This window comes from Procambarus clarkii, chromosome 2 (genome assembly GCF_040958095.1).
Source record: "Procambarus clarkii isolate CNS0578487 chromosome 2, FALCON_Pclarkii_2.0, whole genome shotgun sequence".
Classification (NCBI taxonomy): Eukaryota; Metazoa; Arthropoda; class Malacostraca; order Decapoda; family Cambaridae; genus Procambarus; species Procambarus clarkii.
In genome coordinates, this window is record NC_091151.1 from 41,357,162 (window position 1) to 41,379,522 (window position 22,361).

At 36.8% G+C, this 22,361-nt stretch overlaps 1 protein-coding gene across 6 annotated transcripts in view; it reads left to right on the forward strand.

Annotated features, from left to right (window-relative positions):
- The window catches only part of Sbf (SET domain binding factor), an 84,960-nt gene that overhangs the window by 12,571 nt on the left and 50,028 nt on the right, over positions 1-22,361 (forward strand). For all 6 annotated transcript variants that reach the window (XR_011228526.1, XM_045748671.2, XM_069324849.1 and 3 more), the window contains exons 4-16: positions 135-275; positions 1,334-1,447; positions 2,510-2,615; positions 3,277-3,403; positions 3,848-3,962; positions 5,062-5,175; positions 6,845-7,039; positions 11,098-11,298; positions 14,068-14,240; positions 15,657-15,762; positions 16,121-16,327; positions 18,455-18,568; positions 21,928-22,101. Coding sequence is in view for 5 of the 6 variants with exons in the window: in XM_045748671.2 (XP_045604627.1) it covers positions 135-275; positions 1,334-1,447; positions 2,510-2,615; positions 3,277-3,403; positions 3,848-3,962; positions 5,062-5,175; positions 6,845-7,039; positions 11,098-11,298; positions 14,068-14,240; positions 15,657-15,762; positions 16,121-16,327; positions 18,455-18,568; positions 21,928-22,101 (1,887 nt within the window). In the remaining variant the exon portion in view is untranslated. The remainder of the gene's footprint in view (positions 1-134; positions 276-1,333; positions 1,448-2,509; positions 2,616-3,276; positions 3,404-3,847; positions 3,963-5,061; positions 5,176-6,844; positions 7,040-11,097; positions 11,299-14,067; positions 14,241-15,656; positions 15,763-16,120; positions 16,328-18,454; positions 18,569-21,927; positions 22,102-22,361) is intronic.

The window sequence follows — 22,361 nt, forward strand, 5'->3', positions numbered from 1 at the left end:
AAAAATAAATGACTTTCAAACCTTAGATTTTATCACAAGCCTGTCACACGGAATGTAGTTCCACATTTTATAATGGTAAATAAAATTTATTTATATACAGATACTGTATATATATATCTTTTTTTTTTTTGCAGGAAGATGATGCCTTGGAGCTGGGCAGTGGAGGCATACGAGGCATGGGTCCGCCAGTCCCTATCATCACACACCACTCAATCATGTACGCCCCAAAGTGCCTCGTCCTCATCTCAACACTTGACTACTTTGAAACGTTTCGAGTGAGTTTGTACCAAGTATCTTATTTAATGGAGCTTTAAGGGAATTTATGGATGAAAGTGAGAGGTGACGATTAAGAATATTGAAATAATAAATAAGAATGATTTTTGCGAATAAAAGTGCAGTTGATAAGCCGCTAGTCTTATTTTGTAAGTGTTAGTCTTTGATAGCTAAATATTGATAACCAAGAATTTGTGTAGACAACAAGAGCAAGTGATGATTTTGTTTATACCATATATAAACCATAAACCGTTTATACCATATCTTTCAGTCAGTTTTGTTTTCAGTGAAAAATGGGAAAATTTTCATTTTCAAAATGGAACCTTATTTGTTAGAGCAAAACATATCTGATCACTGGTTCCCAAAACAGCTTTTGAATGTTAAAGATGAATGAAATATGGATGGAAATTGTGTTACTGTATAACATTATGCTGGAGTTGTGTCCATCCTTTAAATAAGGAGCTTTAGTACATCTGCAGATCACTTTCCAAATAAATATCCTAGTTTAGTTATCAAATAGATAACTAAACAAGTTCTTGCAAGTGCATCCTTAGTTCACATATACCAGTATGTGGGATTTGCTCTTATTTAAAAGTTGAATACTGGGGTACATCCTTTGAGAGTTTATAAATCTTAGTCTTTGTATATTGTATTTGTATGTAACTACTGTATACTGTATGTAAATATAAAATGTATGCATGGAGTGATTCAGAGCTGATTGGTGTAAATAATTCTGTTTTCCAGTTAGGTTGAATACAATATTTAAAGACAGGATTTTTTGTTTAAAATGTACTGTGTATTATTTTCTCATCAGTGTCATGATTCTATAGAATTTAAGAAACTGGTTTACCAATATTGGTGATATTGGCTTATTTTTACAGTTTCAGCATCAGTAAAATATCATTTGATACTTTTTAATTTTTTTCACAGGTAAGTAGTTACAGCATCTGACAAAAAAAAATGTATATTAGTAAAATTAGATTGGTACCTGTCAAAGTATGGTTTTGGTAAAGCTTTAGAAGATATAACAGTGTCATTACCATTTTCTTGTTATTGGCAGAACTGTATGGGGATTGTGTACACGGTGTATATGGAAGGCTTGGGGGTGAGCATGGAGACACTCATTGGCAACATGGTGGGTTATGTCCAAGTGCCGCCGCCTGGAGGACCGCAGGTCAGTCTTCTGCTTACTGCATGTTTGTTTTCTCTTTAACTGATTTATTTATCCAAGGCTCATTATTTTAAATTTACATAATGGGTAAAGGTAGTCTAGGTGTTACTGGATAATGAGTTTATCTTTGGCTTATTGCATGTTATTTTGTTGTTTCTTAATTGATGATTTATTTGAGATCCTTAATTTTAAGCTTAATTTATGGATAAAACTAATCTAAATTTGCTTGCATAACTAGTATCATTTGGATGCCAGTTTCTGGATGCCAAATGATACATCTGTGAATTGTGTTTGTGGATTTAACATCTGTGAACCTAGTATGTTATTGATATGTTATTGTTATGAAATAGGCTAAGGAATGAGTGCCTGCAGGCAAGGTGCTTGGCCAACAAGTCCACCACTGTATCCTGCAGGCCTAGTGCAAACATTAGCAGTGCCAACTGCTGCAACATTGCAACTTCCCCTAACCAACCAGCACAGTGAACTCTAGTTAGAACACAAAAAATAGATTCAAATTATAGATGTTTTGATTTAGAGAAGAAATTGGTAAAAAATATGTTTGAAAATATATTTGCTGATCCTAGTTACCAAATAACATTATAGATGCAGACTTGCAAGAATATTTCAAGCATAGGTTAGATAGTTTTCTCACTTAGGTTAATAAGTTCTCTGCAGATTTCATTATTTGTAGTTCGTATGTTGTTCTAATTGGCCCAAAAAGATAGACACGTTGCGAGTGGTGCTCAAGTAAACTTCCCATGCTGTTATCTAATTGGTCCCAGATGGAATGTTTCTCTGTACTGTATTATTAATAATAGGTGTATAAATGTATCATTGGTGTCGGCCTACTTTTTCAGTATTGGTGTCACATTATTGATAATTTATAGTATCAGTACCACAGAGCTCCATAGGGTTTATATAACAATATTGGTATCAGTCAAAATATTGGTACATCTCTACATCCAGTACCAGTATGCATATAAATGTAGTGAAATTCTCAAACTTCCAGTACTCTTGATGTATTTAGTATTCTAGTCAGATATGATCATGCATGCTTCTCTGCAGGTTCGGTTCAGCATTGGTGCCGGTGACAGACAAGCTCTCCAACCTCCAGCCTCCCCAACTCTCCCAGTCACCACCACCACCGTCCTCAGTCTCTTCAATCAGTTAGGTAAGCCAATTGTTTACTCGTGTTTATGTTTACCCAATTGAGCTGAAATGTTCCTTTGCAGCCAAGCTTGAGCCTCCTGTCCCAGCTATTTGGATAAAATGTCAAGGTATATTTTAGAATTCTTCCAATCCTAAATTTTAGCAATGGCACAAGTGATGTCCGTTGTTCTGGAATAGACAAAGAAAATTCTGCAAGTCCTTTTTTTTTTTTTTACTGGGAAATACATACATGAAGAGAAACTGTTCAGTGGCCTTAAATTAAAAATTTATTCTTTTTGCACTTTAATTTAATAGCATTATTGATAACATTTGTGTATGAAAAGAATCATGTCTTGCATGATTCCTTTCCTGAGGGAGAGAGTAGGATATATTTTTGAGTATGATGCTTAAGTAGTCTATTGGCATTATCACTTAAATTTACAGTAACATGCAGTATTTGGTCTTATTTAGGTGTCACATAATTAGACTTATCAAATTTCTCTTATGTCTTGGATTAAAGTTTCAGCAATAAGCAGTTTGAGGGATTATACAAGGGACAAGGGAGCAGACGTTAAGCATTTTATGATGTAATATACCTTGAGGACATTTGTGGAGAATATACTTTTACCTAAATGTTGAGTACCATATATTAACTGAGGTACTGTATCATCATTTTCCTGCAGGTATCAAGAATGTTCTGGTGCTATTCTGCTCAGCTTTAACCGAACACAAGATTCTCTTTCACAGTCAATCTTACTGCAGACTCACAGAATCTTGCCATGCCCTCAAAGCCCTTCTTTACCCATTCAAGTGAGTGATTTTGGTGCAATATTGCTCTGGGGTTTCATAACTTACATTTGTTGATTTCTAGGATTGCCCGGTGTCCATCAGTCAGAATAGTTTTGCATATACGTAATATCTAGTGTAATTACAAGAAATAATAGCCATTTCAGAAATTAGTGATGCTAATTTATCTGTACAAGACCCTCTTCAACTTTTTTTTATACACTTTATTGCCTTTTGTGTATCTACCTAACATGAGGAATATGGATGTGTAAGGCTGTTTCATTGATCATCATTTTGGAGAGAAAATGGTTTGTGAATTGGTCTGTGTATTCTTAGATGCCTAGTTTCTTCAAAAGGCATTCTTCAGGAGTGCTATTATACAGAATCTCTCTAGAAATTTAGGGGCATTTTTAGGTTCTCATGTACTGGCATGTCAGGAGTAAGAATTACTTGAAATCATTATTGCAGGTACTCACATGTCTACATTCCAATTCTTCCTGCTACACTTGTAGAAGTTCTCTCCACTCCCACACCATTCATTATGGGGGTGCACTCTTCTCTCCAACACGATATTGCTGAACTGGTGAGTGTTTTTATTAGTTTGATGCTGTGCTTTATTGCTCGGTAAATATATACCTGGTATTAGAAAACGTTTTATATGTTGTTTATGCAATCACTTTATCACCTTGTTGTAATTACCAAAAAAGAAGCTTAAAGCTTAAAGTAATATTAGAAGATGAGCAGGATAGATTATGAAGTTGAGTGCTTGCGTGGATCACACATGATTTACCATTGTTGGGGACAGAATCCTAGTAGGTCTGTTGACATCCACCTAAGTTCTCCTTTTCCATGATGCAACCCATAACAGTTGCCTATCTCTTGGGTACCCATTTACAGCTAGGTGAACATGCATCATGTGTAAGGAAATGTGCCCAAAAGTCTTGTCCTGCATGGGAATTATACCAGAGATCATTTGATTGTGAGCTGTCTTTTTTGTATAACTAATGTATGTTACTGGAGAGAAGTGAACGAGTTACACAGACGTGAGGAAGAATGGAGCAGAAAAAAGGAGGCAAGAATATTGTTAGGGGGACAGGTAGGTATGAGACACATTTGATAGACAATCCGCGGTCTGTGTCCTTGGCTCACAACTGAGGATCCTGGGTTCAGTCCTTGGACAGGACACAGACAGTTGGGTGTATTTCATTTTACCTGATGCTTATATTCATCTAGCAGTAAATAGGTACTCGGGAGTTGGGTAACTATTGAGGGCAGCATATTGGGAAAGATTATCTATAGTTGGCCTAGGAGAACCTCAATAAGCCTTAGAGGCTTTCTGTCCCCAACTATGGGAAACATGAACTGAACCATCTTTTCATCTGACATGTTATGCACATTTTATGTTTCCTTAAAAAAATATAAAATATAAATAGTGTACTGTAATTTAAATTAATGTGAAAAGGTGTGTGTTTATTCATATTCTTGTTACTTAATGTGTTATATCCATTGTTATTGAAACATAATGTGAGGAGCTTGACATGTGTATTTTAAGCTAGATGTTAAGCATGTACCAGCAGAAGCATTGAGTGTCATTGTTATTATGCCACCACCTTATCACTTATCACTTTTCATATACACATCCTCAGAAGATGTTTTTTCCTATGTTCCTTTTTAACCTGCAGATGGATGTCATTGTGGCAGACCTGGATGGAGGAGCAATTCGTGTTCCAGAAAGCTTGACTTTTTCTCTTCTTCCAGAACCTTTCTGGTCCCAAACACATGCTGCTCTCTCTAGGGTGAGTAAATAATACTGGACTATTTTGACTTCTGGCCAGAGAGCTTTAATTGGGAACTGATCCCTAACTGTTCACTCAACAGTATTTGAGAATCTAAGATTAATTGATCATTAGGTCATGTTCCAGGAAAACTGGTCGAGTAAGCTGTGAGAAGAGAAAGTTTTAAGCCTGCTAACAGGAGTCAGAAGTTATCAGATACTGTACCCACCTGTGAAAAAAAAGAGGAATTATTGATTTTAAGAATATTGTGTTTAAATTTATATTTAGTTTGTGTAGAAATACAGTAGTTCATTTATTATACAATACAGCAAGTCCACTGAATGTAAGGGATTGCCCTGGGAAAGCATTGCTGAGCAACCTGTCCTCACACCTAATATAAATGCAGTTTTGATGCTGTTGACTCCAGATTAAAAATTCAGGTACTGTAGTGAAATTAATAGAATCGTAATATTCCTCAGAATAACAATGTAACAGTGGCAAGAATGAAATAGTTTTGTTAGGGTAAATCTGTACTTGTTTGAGAAGTGGAAATTTAAGAATAATGTAAAGGGAGGAAATTATGGAAATGTTACTAGATGTAAAGGTTCAGATATAATAATTATTATTAAATATAATGTACATTGAAAACTTACTGTCATGTACACAATTAGAATGAATGAATATACAGGTATATCTAAAATCTTAGAATTAATGAATAAACAACTTAAAATAATTTTGATGAGAATTTTTGAAAGCAGCTTATTCGAGCATGTATATCAACATTTATTAGAAATGAAAGAAATGAAAGAAATCCAAGTAGTACAGGGAGTCGGTTATCCTACTAGATATCTTATAAAATATCTTGCAAGTAAAATATCTTGCAAGCTCACTGGGTTGTTTTAACAACTTCTCAGCCAAAAGTCTCCACCTTCATCCTGTCTCATGGCTTCCTTCTCACTAAAGTTGTGGAGTGAGTGGAGAATGGTGAGGTGACATGAGGCTACAGTACAGTACCTTCTTATATTCTAATGTAAACAATGAAGTGTACCGTAGCTCTTGAATACTCTTTATTTTCAGTTACCTATACAGCTCATAAGATGTGTAACTATAATACATTTAATAATGAAAATGCAATTAATTCTTGGAAAAAAGGAAAAAATACTGATCATTACATTAAGCATCAGTAGCTTGGTAAGTTAGGTGGGTTATGTTGGTTTCAATGCTTGTGGTAAGGGGAAAAACCATTTGGAATTTCAATCCGTATCAAATCATCAGAACAAGCTGTGCTGAGACACCTCATTGTTTACATTTTCCAGCTCCTCTCTCGATAAAATATAATTCAACGTTTTTGTATTAGTTACTCCCACCACTCCTCATTCACAAATAGACAATTGAACTGTATAAAAGTAGATTTAACCACTTGATGTAAATGAGGGAAAACATTACCTTTTATTTCTTCATGGTGAAAGCCGACGCTGCAAAATTTTTAGAAGGTACTGTATTATGATGCACAAATGTAATCCAAAGTGTGTGTAATAAATGCAAAATTTCAGCCAAATTTTGGTGCCAAATGCCTGCCACATGCTAAAATAAGATTCATGTAGACTTGTTGAATCTTTCATATGTTTTTCAGCATATTGTACAGTTTATGCATCATGTGTTAATGCAATTTTTTTTTGTCTTGTTACAGGTATTGCACCCTGATCTCAACTCTGCAGACAATGCTTTTCCCTCCAGCAGTGGCATTAGAGCTTCTCCGCACATCATGATTGACAAGGAAATTAGAGCAATTTTTATGCGAATGTTTGCCGAGTTGTTACAAGGCTACCGCTCGTGTCTCACTCTTATCAGAATACACTCAAAACCTGTTATAACATTTCATAAGGTAAGCAGTTGTACATTGAAGGGTTTGTCAATAGCCTTATAAGTAGTGACAGTGAATCAAACAGAAATAATCTCTAAAATTTTTGTACCTAAAAGATCTTGTAATCTTTAAGCAGTAAATTATTGATATAGATCTTGCAAAACAGATTCATAATCCCTTTTAGGGGAAAAACTAGACTAATTACATTTACATGAATAAAACTAAAATGTATAATTTTAAAAATCTGTTTAGTTGGTTTCAGTTCAAATTCACTCTTGTGATCCATTAATAGTAATTTGTCAGAAGTTATGTCAAGATTTAATATATAGTTTTCAGCTGGTATTAATTTCTTGTAAATAATTGACTCGGTTCCTAGCAGAGATGTGTTTCTTGAGACCATGTATCAAACCAGAACATACAGAATCTTGTCAAGGATATTAATGTATGGGAAAAATAGGCTGCCTTTCAAAGCCTAGAATTATTACAATTTTTGTTTTTTTTAAATGCCAAATAGACTCCTTATATATGCTTCATACGGGAATCAAACAAGTCTGCAGTCAGATTGTCTATTGTGTCAAGTATTCAGTTTGAGCCACAAGTTTGATCAGTGGCTCTAGGGGTTGAAAATGACCTAGAGATGCTGCACAACATTTGATCAGTGTTATGATGTGAAATAATTGTTGTTCACATCATTAGAACCCCCATTAAGCTCATTTTCTATATCTGATACAGTGCTGTAAATACAATCTGTGCAAGGGGTCTATAGACAGTAGAATTTTAACACTTGGAAAGCGGTGGTTGTCATTTAATTGTGTTGATTCACAGGGTAATGCGGTTGTCGTCATAAGATGATTTAACCACTGAACTGCGCAACGCACCTCCGGGATCTTATATATTTAGCGTATGATTCAAAACTCCCGCGGCTACATGGGGGGTTCACATCAGCTTCCTCAGGGTTCTTGTAAACAGACGCCATTTACAAAAAAAATCGTGGGCAACATTTTTGGGGAGCCAGTCGGCCGAGTGGACAGCACGCTGGACACGTGATCCTGTGGTCCCGGGTTCAATCCCAGGCGAGAAAAAAGGGGCAGAGTTTCTTTCACCCTGTGCCCCTGTTACCTAGCAGTAAAATAGGTACCTGGGAGTTAGTCAGCTGTCACGGGCTGCTTCCTGGGGGTGGAGGCCTGGTCGAGGACTGGGTGGCGGGGACACTAAAAAGCCCCGAAATCATCTCAAGATAACCTCAAGAAGATAACATTCCCGGGTGTGAGAGCCTCAGTACTGAGTGAGCAACCAAGGTTGGCACACACAGCATGAGCTCACAGCACTGCTGTTCAGCTTGTGACCACAGCATTGCCTAATAATGTCATAATGTATATATAATTGGTATTATTTAGCCATGATAGTATTACAGAAGAGCCTGAGTGAGATGATGACTGTGTACAGTGTTCAAATATCAGTGAATCAATGCTGTTCACAATGTTCACAGCGCTAGCCACAGCACCACAGCATTATTTCGTCCATCTAGGAATCTTCAAACGACTTCTTATGTTACTGTACAAAATAAACCTGTGATCAAATATTCATTTACAGGATTTAGTGACCAGGATTGTGATAATAGCAGGATTGTGGTGATAATTAGTGCTGTTCATAGTATTGTGGGAGGAGAAATTTTGGTGAGGGAGGGAGGGAATCCAGGTAGCGTCACTGTGTGTGTGTGTGGCAGCCACTCTTTGTTATGCTCACCATACTAGCTTAGAGGTTCGCTATAGTGAAGACATATGTTCATGGGTATATACAGTGTGTGTATATATTGTAATAACAGCAACAGGAGGCGATAAGTCACAATAACGTGGCTGAAGAATATTGACCAGATCACACACTAGCAGGTGAAGGGACGACGCCGTTTCGGTCTGTCCTGGACCATTCTCAAGTCGATTGTCCAGGTCCAGGACGCACCGAAACGTCGTCGTCCCTTCACCTTCTAGTGTGTGGTCTGGTAAGCAACAGGAGTATGTTCAGAGGAGTCATTTTGGTGAGGGAGGTGGCGTCGTAATCGTTGCGTTGTCTGCTGGCTACTGTGAGTTTTCTTGTGTAGTGTATAGTGGCCACTGTGTTGTTTGGACACAATACTTGCTTACTTGCATAGTTATGGTGAATAAAACATGTAGATACATATACATAACGTGTGTAAATAGTGTAATAAAAACAAGAACAGTGTGGTGGGAGGAGGAATGTTGGTGAGTAAGGTGTAAGCTAGGTGTTGGAGGAGTGAGGGAGAGCTGGCTGGGTGTGAGCTCACACTCGCAGAGTTCTTAGTGTGTTGATGGAGAATGGATATTAGTGTTTAAATATGTTGTAAATATTCATAAATAACCATGAAACATTGGATATATGTGCAATATATGTGGACACATTTGAGACACACATAAAACAGTGAAGTGTCCCAATGCCTTATGCCTAGGCATAAGGCATTGGGACAGTACGGATGTTCCACAATCGACTTGAGAATGGTCCAGGATGGACTGAAACGTCGTCGTCCCTTCACTGTGTGGTTTGGTCAATTGAACCATTATCGTGTGTTACGTGTACTAGGAGCCTGCTGTCATCTATGGGTGGCACATTATTGGCCTATGCCTTTAATTCAATTTATGCTCTGTCATATGGTGCCGATTAGGCCATGTGTCATTGCCCAGAGCCTAACACCATTGTGTACAGTATTATGTTTATATGGTTTTTCACTACTCTATATGGTTGTAGTGAAGTATACCAGGTAAACCAATCATTAATTGGATCATTATCATGTGGTATGTGAATTGTGTAATTTATCAAGTTATTCAACACACACAGACTTTTAAATAAAGAGAAACACACAATAAATAATCAGTGAAACATCCAAGGAGAACACAGGTGTTGTCTCGCATACCTCAGTCGAACCTGGCCCCAAGCTGGGTTCGGGAAGTAGAAGCCTTTTTAGGTATGTTCCAGGTATGCTCTGTGTCAGCTTCTGACACCGAGTCTGGTATCGTATATTGACTGATGCCAGACCACATAACCACTGCGCAACCTTTCAGTGCCTCCACTCGGCAAAATGATAAATATTCACATATTTTCATGCTTTTCTTACATTTTGCAAACAAATTAATCATGCTATAATGATTTTTATTTTATTTTTATTTTATATTTTTTATACATAAGGAGGAATGACCATTTTTCTATAGCCCCACTGTCCATGAGTTAAGGCTTAAGTGGCATACCACCATTAACCACAAGGCATTCTAGAAGTCGTGCTATTTTTTTTTTGGAATTAGGCTATATTTTAATGTTTTCATCACCGTGATTTGAAAGGAAAATGGTGGAGTTTGGAAACATTTTGACATTAACTTTACCTGAATATTTATAAAAACAAAAATATGTCCTTAACAATTGCACTATGAAGGTTTTGCCAAAAACAGGTGCGCAGTGCAGTGGTTAAACATGTGTAATATTTCCTCTATAAATTTGAGGTTATTAACAATACTGTACTGTAAAATATAGTTTATTCTTTTTAAATGAAAAGGTCTGTTGTAATTGTTTTTCTTGATTTTGTTTTGTATGTAAAGACTAGAGATGAGACTAAAAAAATTGTGTAGTATTTTCACTTCATCCATTCATTGTACAAGGAGGTTGTATTTAAGAGAGACTCGGTACATGCAGATTATCTTTGGAAATAAGCGTGAATAGTACAGTTCAGTAATTCATTATTACTTTAAGCATTTTTTTATGGTTGCAATGGTTAATTAAATAATTTGGGTCATGTGAAAGCCTTTGAAAATTAATTAAGAGAGTTATGCTTTGGTTTTCATTTTGAGTTTCTCTGTTTAACTTCTTGGTATCAATGACTTTTTTTAAGCAAAAGTTGTTTCAGTACTGGTATTTGCCGCAGGTAGAAGTGGACCCTATTATCCACCACACAGCCTGGAATCATTGATGCTTATTTTGTGTATTTTAGAAGTGTATTGTACTCTAGATGACTTGGATGTGTTAATATACTGAACATGGTATTATTTGCCACAAATTTGACGTGTAAAATGTTTCAGGCATCCTTCCTAGGCAACAGAGGGATGGTAGACAACGATTTTGTAGGGAAGGTTTTGGACTGCATGTTCTTCACCACTTTTGTATCGGAGAGAGGACCACCGTGGCGCGTGTGTGATTTGTGGGATGATCTCTACTCGGGTATCGGGGACCAATTGCGCCTGGAACAACACGATAGTCGAATGCTTCTAGTCCATATTCAGGTATGAAGATGTCTTGTCATTTGTAGGATAATCTATTATTGTTTGTGTAATATTTTTTTTTTTTTTTTTTTATGAATTCCTGTTGTTCATCTTCAAGGTTTGCATGTATCTAAGAAATCCTCAAAATCTTGAAGAATTAATCATATACTATTCAGGCTTAAATGTGGGATGAATTCCAAATTTGCTCTGGAATATTTCTTGTGTACATTATCATTGTTGTTTTCAGCATGCTGATCTCCCTTCCCACCATGCTCACCCTTTCTGCTTCACTTATGGCTTCACTCTCTCTCTTCCTGGATGTACATGAATTAAATCTGTCCATAAAGGCTTCATTATTACTCTTTGTATGGATTGTATTTCATTAAGCAGGTATAAGGGATGTTTATTAATTCTTCACATATTATAAATGCTGAAAAAGTCTTCATATAGGCCTGTATCTTGGCAATATTTATATATAACCAGATATAGTATAATAGTACAGTAATACATTTTTAAGTGGTTGTTCAGATACACTGGTAAATACAAGAGAGCTAATGGGGAGGCAGTAGTATAGTGACCTTTCTTGGTGGTGTCACGTGTGTGTCCACCACCAACACTAACATCCCTGCACACAACTAATGTGTAATAAGAGTACTGCTTATTTCTTGTCTTGATTTCTTCTATTTTTGCCTTCATTTATAATGAAAGTTTTCCTGGAGAGGGTCAGAGTATAAATATTCATGGCACAAATGAAGAGGAGATCCATGCTTGCATTTTGTTACATGTTTAGGTGACTTAACTTGGCCTACAACTGACTGCTACACTATTTTTCTTGAAGTATTTCATGTTTAGAAAGGAATTATGTACCTTATTTCTTTATATTTTTCTTTACAGTATTTATAATAAAAAAATGCTTGCTTTAAATAACATCAAAATACTGTACAGTATTTCAAAATGACTTGGCAGTACTGCACCACTACATTCTGACTATATATGTGGAATATGGAAGAGGTACAATACAATGTTTATAGTGTCATACATGTGGAACAGCTGACTGGGGATAATGTTATGACCTTGAGTGGCAGTTGTGGCACAGTTGCTGCCTAGCATTTGGGTCCTGGTAACAAGGCTTCTCATCTGATTATTTTGCTAATATTGAATTTGTAATATACTTTCTATTTGCTTAAACATGTAACATCTTTGTAGAGTGACAGTATTGTAACCAATGATGTTGATCCAAGTTGCAAATATTGAGGATGTTAGAAAACTCAACATGAGCAAAGATGCCACTGAACATCATAAGTCGTAAAGAAATAAAGTAACGATACTGGAATAAAAGTGTGTTCAATGAAAATATAATTCTAAATAACTCAATGTTGCTTGTTTTCTTACGACCAAAAGTACACCCATAAAAATTGGATTTAAGTAAGCTTTGTTTGGGGGTGTTACCAGACCTTCAGAGTATTCTTGAGAGTTTGGTGAAGTTTCATATTTTTTTGTCATTTTTGACAGGGTTCCACTCCAATTGTCATTAATGCCATATTCTTATGGGCACCATGTATTTACTTTCCCTGGATAGTTGTGGGGTGCATGATAGGTAAATGGAAAAAGAATGTAACTAATTCAAAAGTTGATTAGTCTGAAGAACATTGGGCTGAAGTTTCTTGAACCCATTATGTTATTAATCTTTACACACCACCCACATACTATTTTTGTTAGTAGGGGATAGGTTATGGAGTTGCATAATGGGTTCAGGAACAGAACCCTGCAATGTTCTTTATGCTGAGCAGTTTGTTTCTGGTGAACTAGTCACATTCAGGAGGAAGTGAACATATAAACAGTTAATATCATTGCATTATCATCCTTATTTTATGTACCTAGGCATAAGGCATAAGGAAAGCTTGCTTAGTCTTAAGGTACTGTAAATAATAGGTCATCAAACCACAGTAAATTATTAAAAATTCCAATTAATTTTTGTTTGTCTAAAAGATGCCACAAAACTGCTACAGTATCTCCATTGCCTAGTAATGTTGCCACCAATTCACTACTTGCTACGAAGCCTGGGTGAGACCACACACACACACACACACACACACATTGTCCCTTGCATTTGATGTTTCTATGCAGCCATGACTGTTCATATAGAATGGGAACTAAAATAAAACCAAGAGAGTTTGTGTTACATTAATTTTGGTTTTGAGTATAATATTGATTTTCTATTTTAGCGATGGCTCAATATCAAGAGTGTGCTGTAAAATTGGAATCAAGACTTTTTTAGCATGAAATGTGTGTAAAACTCGTCCTGCATCTTAAAACTTGGGTGCCTTGTTCTTGGACAGAGAGTATATCTCATTCCAATTGGAATATTGTATATTTATAATAACTTGTTCATAACCTTTCAGAATGCGATTCACTTTCCTCTTGTTTCATTCAGTTGATTCATTGGAAATTCAAATTTGGGTCTAAAAATTAAATATTCACATCCACGCTACTGTGGGTTGCCTCTTATACATTCTTCTGTAAACATAATTACTCTCTTCCTTGACCTTTTATTTGTCATGATTGTACAATTAATCCTTAATATTCAAAATTCCTTTGTCTCCTCCTAGGCTTGACAATCAATTTCTGTAATTAGATGCAACCAAATCCATCTTATCAGTATTTAAGCTTAGCCACTTGCCATGTCTTACCTTTCTGCACTGGCTCTCTCTCCTTTTCTTGACCCCTTGTGGTGTAACTTGCTAAGAATATTTGTTAAGTTTATGCTCTAACCTTGATGTCTGTCTGCAGGAACTTGCTCAGCAGCTGTATAGCAATGAGAACCCTAACCCCCAGCCATTTGTTGCTAAGATTCCAAAGCCTACCGAAGGTTCATTTACTCGAATCCACCAACCTGTCTTCCCACACATCGATGCTCAGAAAGTGCAGAGCATTATTGATGAGGGCACAGCCAAAAAAGTTAAGTAAGTACTGGATTGATAACTTGTTTTATATGAATAGAACATAACATTTAAATATTTGATCTTCACAGTAATAATTTGCATTATTACAAGATGTATCTTGCAATACACATTTTCCGAATGTTGGGGAAGTTATTGTAATAAATTTACATAAACATTAATGGAATGTAAGTGTCTTATGATCAGAAATTCAAAACAAAATTTATAAATTCTAATAAGAACAGTTGTACATACAAATTTCAGTAAGAATAGAAGTTGAAGATGCTGTTGTATATAACTGATAAACCTTTGTTGAAAGAAAGCAGCATGCACAGTGTAGAAATGGCAGAAATTGTGAAGGATACGGAGAGAAGGGGAAAGGGGGTGAGATTTTAAGTGCCATCATAAACAAAAAGCAGTATTATGTGGTGGAGGAGAGAATGGGACATAAGAATGTTGTGACAAACCTCAGTTGTAACCAGGATTAAAGATTTTAAACTATGTTTGTGCTTATAATTTCTTCAAGTTAATTATTGGATTAATTTATGTATATGTAACAAAAACATTATATACAAGTTAAAGTGATTTAATATATTTTGTGCTATTGGATGCAAGCCAAACAAAAATAATTATGGTATGTTGTGTTGCCTGATTTAGTAAAACATGTAGCTTTTTATTTGTTTTTTTTTCAAATTTCCAACACAGTACCAAATATAACTCCTCAAAGGTTTACAAGACACTTAAAACATGAAAGCAAAAGAAGAATATTCTTACATCTCACCTTGTGAAAACGTTCTCAGTAAACAATGGTCAAATATACAATAGAAAACAATTGCATCCAAATGTCACATGAATCTTATTTATTGAATTGAATAACGTACACCCCAATAGCATTGGGTGAAAAATGTCGATGGTAATTAATCATTTGGAACAAGTGATTATTGAATAACAAGGGTTAAGACCCGTCTTATTACTGGGGATAGGGAACCTTGATTTTGTCTTGGGGAATGGCGCTTACCGTACTGCTGGGTCTTTCACCCATCTTAATACTATTATACGTTTGCGAGTCAAATAGCTCATTTTGTTTGGTACCTTACCTTGAGGCTACCTTGAGGTGCTTCCGGGGCTTAGTGTCCCTGCGGCCCGGTCGTCGACCAGGCCTCCTGGTTGCTGGACTGATCAACCAGGCTGTTAGACGCGGCTGCTCGCAGCCTGACGTATGAGTCACAGCCTGGTTGATCAGGTATCCTTTGGAGGTTGTGTTGGTACCATGTACTTATTTTATATAATGCCAAATGATACAGATCTTGGCATCGGGCCTTGGGCCTAAAATCTATCGTTTTGTTTCATATATTTGCATAATACATGTTTTACTTACATGCTGTATTTAATTTGTTAGATGCTTAGTAATATATATACATTTTTAATTTGCACATGAAGGATTCCGCAGAAGGCTGGCCAGCCCAGAATTGTTCCCATGGGGCCTCACATCTCTAGTCTTCAATCTGGCCGAGGCATGGTATCCAGTTCTGCTAGAAGATTAGAAGTGAGTGTTGTATGTCTTGCAAATACGTATTACATAAATATTCGTCTGATTTTCCTTGGAATAAGTCATTTTGGAAAGTCATCAGCACTCCTATAGTTTGAATATTTTGGTCTATTACATTTAGCATTAGTTATTCCAGTATAATTATTAAAGCATATTTTATATCAGAAATTTTGACTCAAAAGAAAATTTTTGGGGTAGGGCAGGGATTGACCCTGTCCTGCTCCAAAGATTATTTTATAGATATATCACATTTTTGTCATGTCACTGGGTATTCTACTTCAGTATATTATTGGTAAAGTTTAAAATCTGTAGCAATATTGTATTGTCAGTATCCTTAAAAGTTTTTACTCTGCAGGTAATGAGAAATTGTGTTAACTGCATATTTGAAAATAAAATTAGTGATGCCAGGAAGACCTTCCCCGCTGTCTTACGAGCTCTGAAGAGTAAAGCTGCACGCTTGGCCCTGTGTACTGAGCTGAGCCATCATGTACAGGGTAACAAAGCTGTACTTGAACACCAACAGTTTGATCTAGTTGTTCGTCTCATGAATTGTGCACTGCAGGTGAGTGACAAATAAGATGTACATATATGTATGTATCCAAATATGCAGTAATTACCTAAGTGTAGTTACAGGATGAGAGCTACGCTTGTGGTGTCCCGTCTTCCCAGCACTATTTGTCATATAACGCTTTGAAACTGCTGACGGTCTTGGCCTCCACCAAGAGTGTGTGTTTGTGTGCTGGTCATGTGATGTGAAGCAATAATGATGTCATAACCTACCTCACTCACGAAAGTATTGAGAAATTTATTTTGCCAATATTTTTATATCTTCATTTTCTTCATTGCCGATTATATTTTGCTCGTGTTTTAGAAATTAATGACCTGTTTAGATATGTTTTTAAAATTTTTAGTCAACTACAGTAGTCTGACTTAATATTATAAATAACATACACAATTATTAGATAATTTTGATTTTAATAAGGTGAGAAAGGTTAGCAGTGTGAACGTGTAAAAATTAGGGCATTAAGTGAAATGCTTTCCGAGCACTCTGGTCATGTAATTGGCGAAGGGAGACTGGTAAATTTAATTAACTACCTCTGAAACCAAATTGCTATCAGTCAAAAGGACAAACATTTGACTCAACAAACTCCTTCCAAATGGAAATTGAAATAAACTATCATTAATTATTTTTCTGCTTACTACTGTCTAGGTAATTAGTCACTACCAGGAGTACCGACACTTTGTGAGAAGGAAAGACTAACTTCCCCAAGCAAAGAAGGAAGTTGGTGGCAAGAGATTCAGGATGGCGTCCTCCGTACTGAACACAATTTCTGGGGTGGGAAAGGCCTTAGAACCTCGTCCTTTGTATCTTCAATGGGCGCATGCGTGGGATCCAAATGGGGGTGCTTAGGAGCTGCCAGTTGAGGAGAAAATTTGGAAGCTGGGCATTATGGAGTACCAGATAAGGCAGACAGAGAAATCAGTGCTAAGGAATGAGCAACTCATTCGTGATCTTCCATTTGGTCTCTCAAGTTGAGAAATAACTTCTCTATATCTTCCTTATGAAAGATGGGAGGTTGCATAGTGTCCATGCCAGGTGACATGAAGGTACCAAGCACCTTTAAGAAAGTGCACTAGTCCATAGACAATTGATAGCATGAAATGTAGCTGGCTTGAGTTGGTTGCTCACGCAGAATCTTGCTTCACACCCAGAAAATGCTAACACTCATGAGGATGGAAACAGACCCTTTACCCAAAGAAAAGAGTTATGGAGGAAGATGTGGATAGTCAGAAAGCAACTTATAACACTCAAACTGAACACACACAATCAGACATGAAGCCGATGAGACCAAACTTGAACATGGTAGCTAGAAAACCAACCCGAAGCCAAACCCAAGGAAGAAACTTAGGTGCGAGAGCATTATACTTTATGATATCTAAGTGAAAAAACTTTGCCAAAAAACATTAAGAGCAACTTATGGCCAAGTAAACAATTAAGTAAGACTACATACTCGAGTGAAAAACACAGTCAGCACAATGAATCATCTGTAAGACATCACATGCAAGGGTGCTTGTTATATATAGTAATTAGTTTCACGTCGTGCTTGAGAGTGAAGTCCCTTGGCACCACCAAGGTGCCTAGGGTACAACATTTATCCAACATAGATAAATACAACATTTATCATAGTGGCCTCTGCACAGTTAGAGGTAGGAAGTGTGGATCACCAGGCAATTAGTGAGATTGATGTAGTGTTGTAGCAGTGGTATGGCCACCTAGTGCCAGTCAGGGTAGTGGAGGATGGCCCATCTGGTACAGTAGTTAGCAGAACAATAATTTGTTTAATTTCTCTTTGGAGTGGAGTAGGATGTTTATTCTTTTGTATGATGACTAGTTGGTCTCATTAGTGGCTCGAGTTTGTATAGTCAGATTTCCTTTCCCAAGCACATGACCAATGGCCAGACTATAATGATGAGTGAACAGGTCATTAGAGCCTGGCTGGCAGAATGTGTTTCTAGAACCCTTATAGACTGATGGCTCTGTGAGCAATCACAGGGCCTTAACTTGATAATTACTTATATAACCCCCCTCCTACTGTTAATTCATAAGGTTTGTTATAAACACAGGTTAATTGAAATTCCCGCACTTGATCCTTGGTCTAATTTTATCAATCAAAACTTTAATTCCCAGGATGATTCTCCAGTTGATGAACACGGAGTGGCTGCGGCCCTTCTTCCACTATCCACTGCCTTTTGTCGTAAGCTATGCACGGGAGTTATCCAGTTTGCATATACTTGTATCCAGGTTAGTGTAACTAATAATATTATAAACTTCAAAATACCCTTGTACCCTGTATTTTGTTTAAGGTCTTCATTTTTTACCATACCTAAGTTCCTGGAAGTCATCACTGTTAAAATCATGATATTTTCTGCTTCCCAATCAAAAACCTTATTAATACCAGCTTTTAGTTTTTTCAATGTCTTCTACAGAAGTAATTTTTATGATTTTGGTGTTATCTGACTTGTATTTTTGTCTATACCTGATATGAGAATAAGGAAAAGCGGTGGTTGCATGGACTGTGCCGCAAGGTACAGAGTTTTGACTGCTTGGACTCGTTCTTAATTTGACTGTTACCCTTTGTATTCTGTTTGACAGAAAGTTGAATATCCATTGCCCTACTTCACCTGTTATTCCTGTTGACCTCATTTTATGGGCTATGATCTCTTGGTTGATTGTCTGGTCTAATTGCATTTCTTCAATCTGATATGATTGCTTCAGTGTGTGTTCTATTTCTTCAATCACCCTGCTTAAATTATTATTTTTTATATATATTTTTTGTAGGGATAATTTTCTGCTTTAGCATTTTCATTATTTTTTCCTTCTGCAATGTCTTCTGTGCTCTCCTAAGCTGGTCCTTTCTTTTTTTTTTACTTTCCTTCCACAAAGGAACATATTTCAAAAAGTATGCTTTGGCAATCAGTTGTTCTATTCCTTGCATGAGATTTTTTATTACTTAGAACAGTTTCCCATTGACTTTGTAGGTTCCATATTTGTTTTTCCAGTTTTATCTTTTCATTAAAATTTAACTTATTGAATAATGCCCCAGCAACTGTGTGTTGAACCAATCTCTCACAAGTCAAGCCAGGCCCCCGGCAAGGCTTGGGCATAGAATAACTCCCAGAACCTAATTCAGGGACAATCCAGGTACATATCAGAGCAAGAGGCAGTTGCTTCACTTGTTTAATAACCAGACTATCATGTAGAAGCTAGCCAAATTATCATATCGAAGTTAGCCAACTAGCATATGAAAGATAACTATCAAGTGGAAATTTGTAATGGATATTTCAAGCTATTCTCTAATTGTGTGTAACACCTGAATGTAGTCAAAGAATGATTATGCATGAGGTCACCACCTGATATATGCTAGTTGGTAAGGAAGTTGCTAGTTGCATGAGGTCACCACCTGATATGTCTTTCATATGCTAGTTGGTAAGGAAGTACCCAGATGAAAAAATGGTAGAAAAATTTGTGTTCCCCAAAGGGAACATAAAATCAAAATATTTATTAAATGAGTTGACTACTTTGAGTGGAACTTGTTTAGTGGGGTGGATGTACAGTATGGCGACAAAAATTGTCATTAGTTTGTATAGTCAAGATCACAACACAAATGTTAAGGGTCTTGACTGCTCTTTGAAATAATCTCAGATGACTAGTATAGTAAATTCTATAGATTTGGTTTGTGATGTTAAATTTTAAGACTTATGAAGACTAAAAGTGGTGATGATCGTCCTTCAGAGTTGAAAATGACCATGACTACATCAGATCGAAGATTGGTGGCTATGTGTCCGAAGATGGCTAATGAGACCAATCCTGGCCTGGAAGGCTTGCCCCCACAAGTTATGTGTGTGGGTGGGTGCTGCTGCTGTAGGAATGGAGGTTGCTCTAGCTTTGCGCACAGTGCGTTTCCTCTAGACCTCTGCAGTCCGTTTATTCTCTGCTGCACGGGCCCCCTGTGGTGACTTAGCTTCGCCAAGTTGGATGGTCCTGAGCAAACAATTCCCAAGTGCTGGGGTTAATATCTAGGTCTTTGAGGGTCACTTTGAGGCAGTCCTGGAATCATTTCTTCTACCACCCAACTGAATGTGTGCCCTGACATGATTCTCCATGCAGCAGCTGTTTTGGCAATTAGCTGTCAGGCATTCTAACATAGGCTGGCCATCTGACCTGAGTTTTCTGTAGTAGGGTGTAGACATGGAGAATACTGGCCCCCTTTCCAGGACCTCTTGTGTCCATAATTTTGTCCTGCCACATGATGCAGAGGAGTCTGCGGAGATGGTAAAAGTGATTGAGCTGTTTGACGTATCTGCTGTAGACGGTCCATGTCATGCCTGCATAGAGGAGAGTGATGAATATCACTGCACAGCAAACATCCAGTTTGCATCAAAACATCCAAAAGGCCGAGGCTCCTCCGCTCTCAGACATTCTCACGGAATCTTCCAAAGGCAGCGCTGGCCTTGACGATCCTGTTGCTAACTTCTGCATCTGTGTTTACCGTTCTTAAGAGTATGGCGCCAAAATAGGTAAAGTTGTTGACTGCCTGTAGGTTCTGTCCCTTGACCATGATGTGTTGTTGCTGGTAGGGCCTTTTGAGCATGGGCTGGTACATGACTTCGGTCATATACAATACAATATTTTGGTCATGTTTGGACTTCGTACAATACCCACTTTTAATGGTATTGTACTACTTAATCAATATTGTTATTTCAGTCTACTATAATCGTCTTGTTTACCATGGCTATTTGCTTTTGTTTACAAAATTATACCACTGAATACCTTGCTGTAATGAACCTCGTTTAACTGAATCTCCACATAGTCTTTACAAATTTAAGGACAATAATAAACAACACTACAGGTGCAATGGTGTTTGTTGCAAGTGTTATCATACATTCCAATTGCATCCATACCATTACATCAGATGTGGCTGATTTAATCTCATCCATTTGTTAATAAATTTGTACAAGCTTTGAGATTTGCTCAGAAATTAAAACTTTCACGAATACCATAATTACTGTGCAGTATTATAATAATTAACAAGATTATATACAACTACCAAATTTTAATAAAATTTATTTTGTATAAGCATATATTACGAACACAGGTTGACATGCAGATCCAGACTGTGCGCGGTGTATGGCTGACACCATATGTTGTCAGTCTTGTCCATGTGCAAATTTACACTACATGCTTAAAAGATTTTATTGTTAAATATTACATAAGAACATAAGACCAAAGGTAACTGCAGAAGGCCTATTGGCCCATACGAGGCAGCTCCTATTTATAACCACCCAATCCCACTCATTGCTTTGTCTTCCGGGTATTTTTATGTCTAATTCACATGATGTCTCTTGAGTAACAGTCTTGGAACTTCAGGTGTTAATAGAGAATATTCTTATCAATTGAGAAGAAAATTTACCAGATTGAAAAAATTGAGATTTGGTACTCACCAAGTTGATTTAATAGTTTAGCATTTTGGGAGAGTATTGTTTGTGATAGAAGAATTAGAAATGAAGTCAAAGTGCAGCCACAGGCAATAGAAGAACATGAATTCTTCTTTTCTGTGTTGTGGTGTCATTCATGTCAGTGATATATTTTTGTTGTTGCAGGACCACACTGTGTGGGGTAATCAGCAGTTTTGGGAAGCATCATTTTATCAAGATGTCCAGAAGGAGATCAAGAGCCTCTACCAAGATCGATCACAACAGACAAGTCGTACCTCAATCTGTTCAGATATATCTTGTGTCAAGGATCCATCTCTTAGTCCGGTTAACCCTAGAGATGTAAGTACAGTATGTAGAACATGAATTATCATTGCATACTTATTTCAGAATGGGTTAGAATGGTATTCAAATAATTGTTTTCAAATCTAATCTTGGGCTTATAAAATGATTGTTTTGAAGTTATCAAATTATTAAAGTAGATTCGATACCAATTATATGTATTCTGTACTAGCAAAATTTTGCATTCTGGATGCCCTTGAACTGAGGCAGGGTAAAATTCTTGTTCTGACCATAAAAGTAGATTGACATCCCGAAGATTC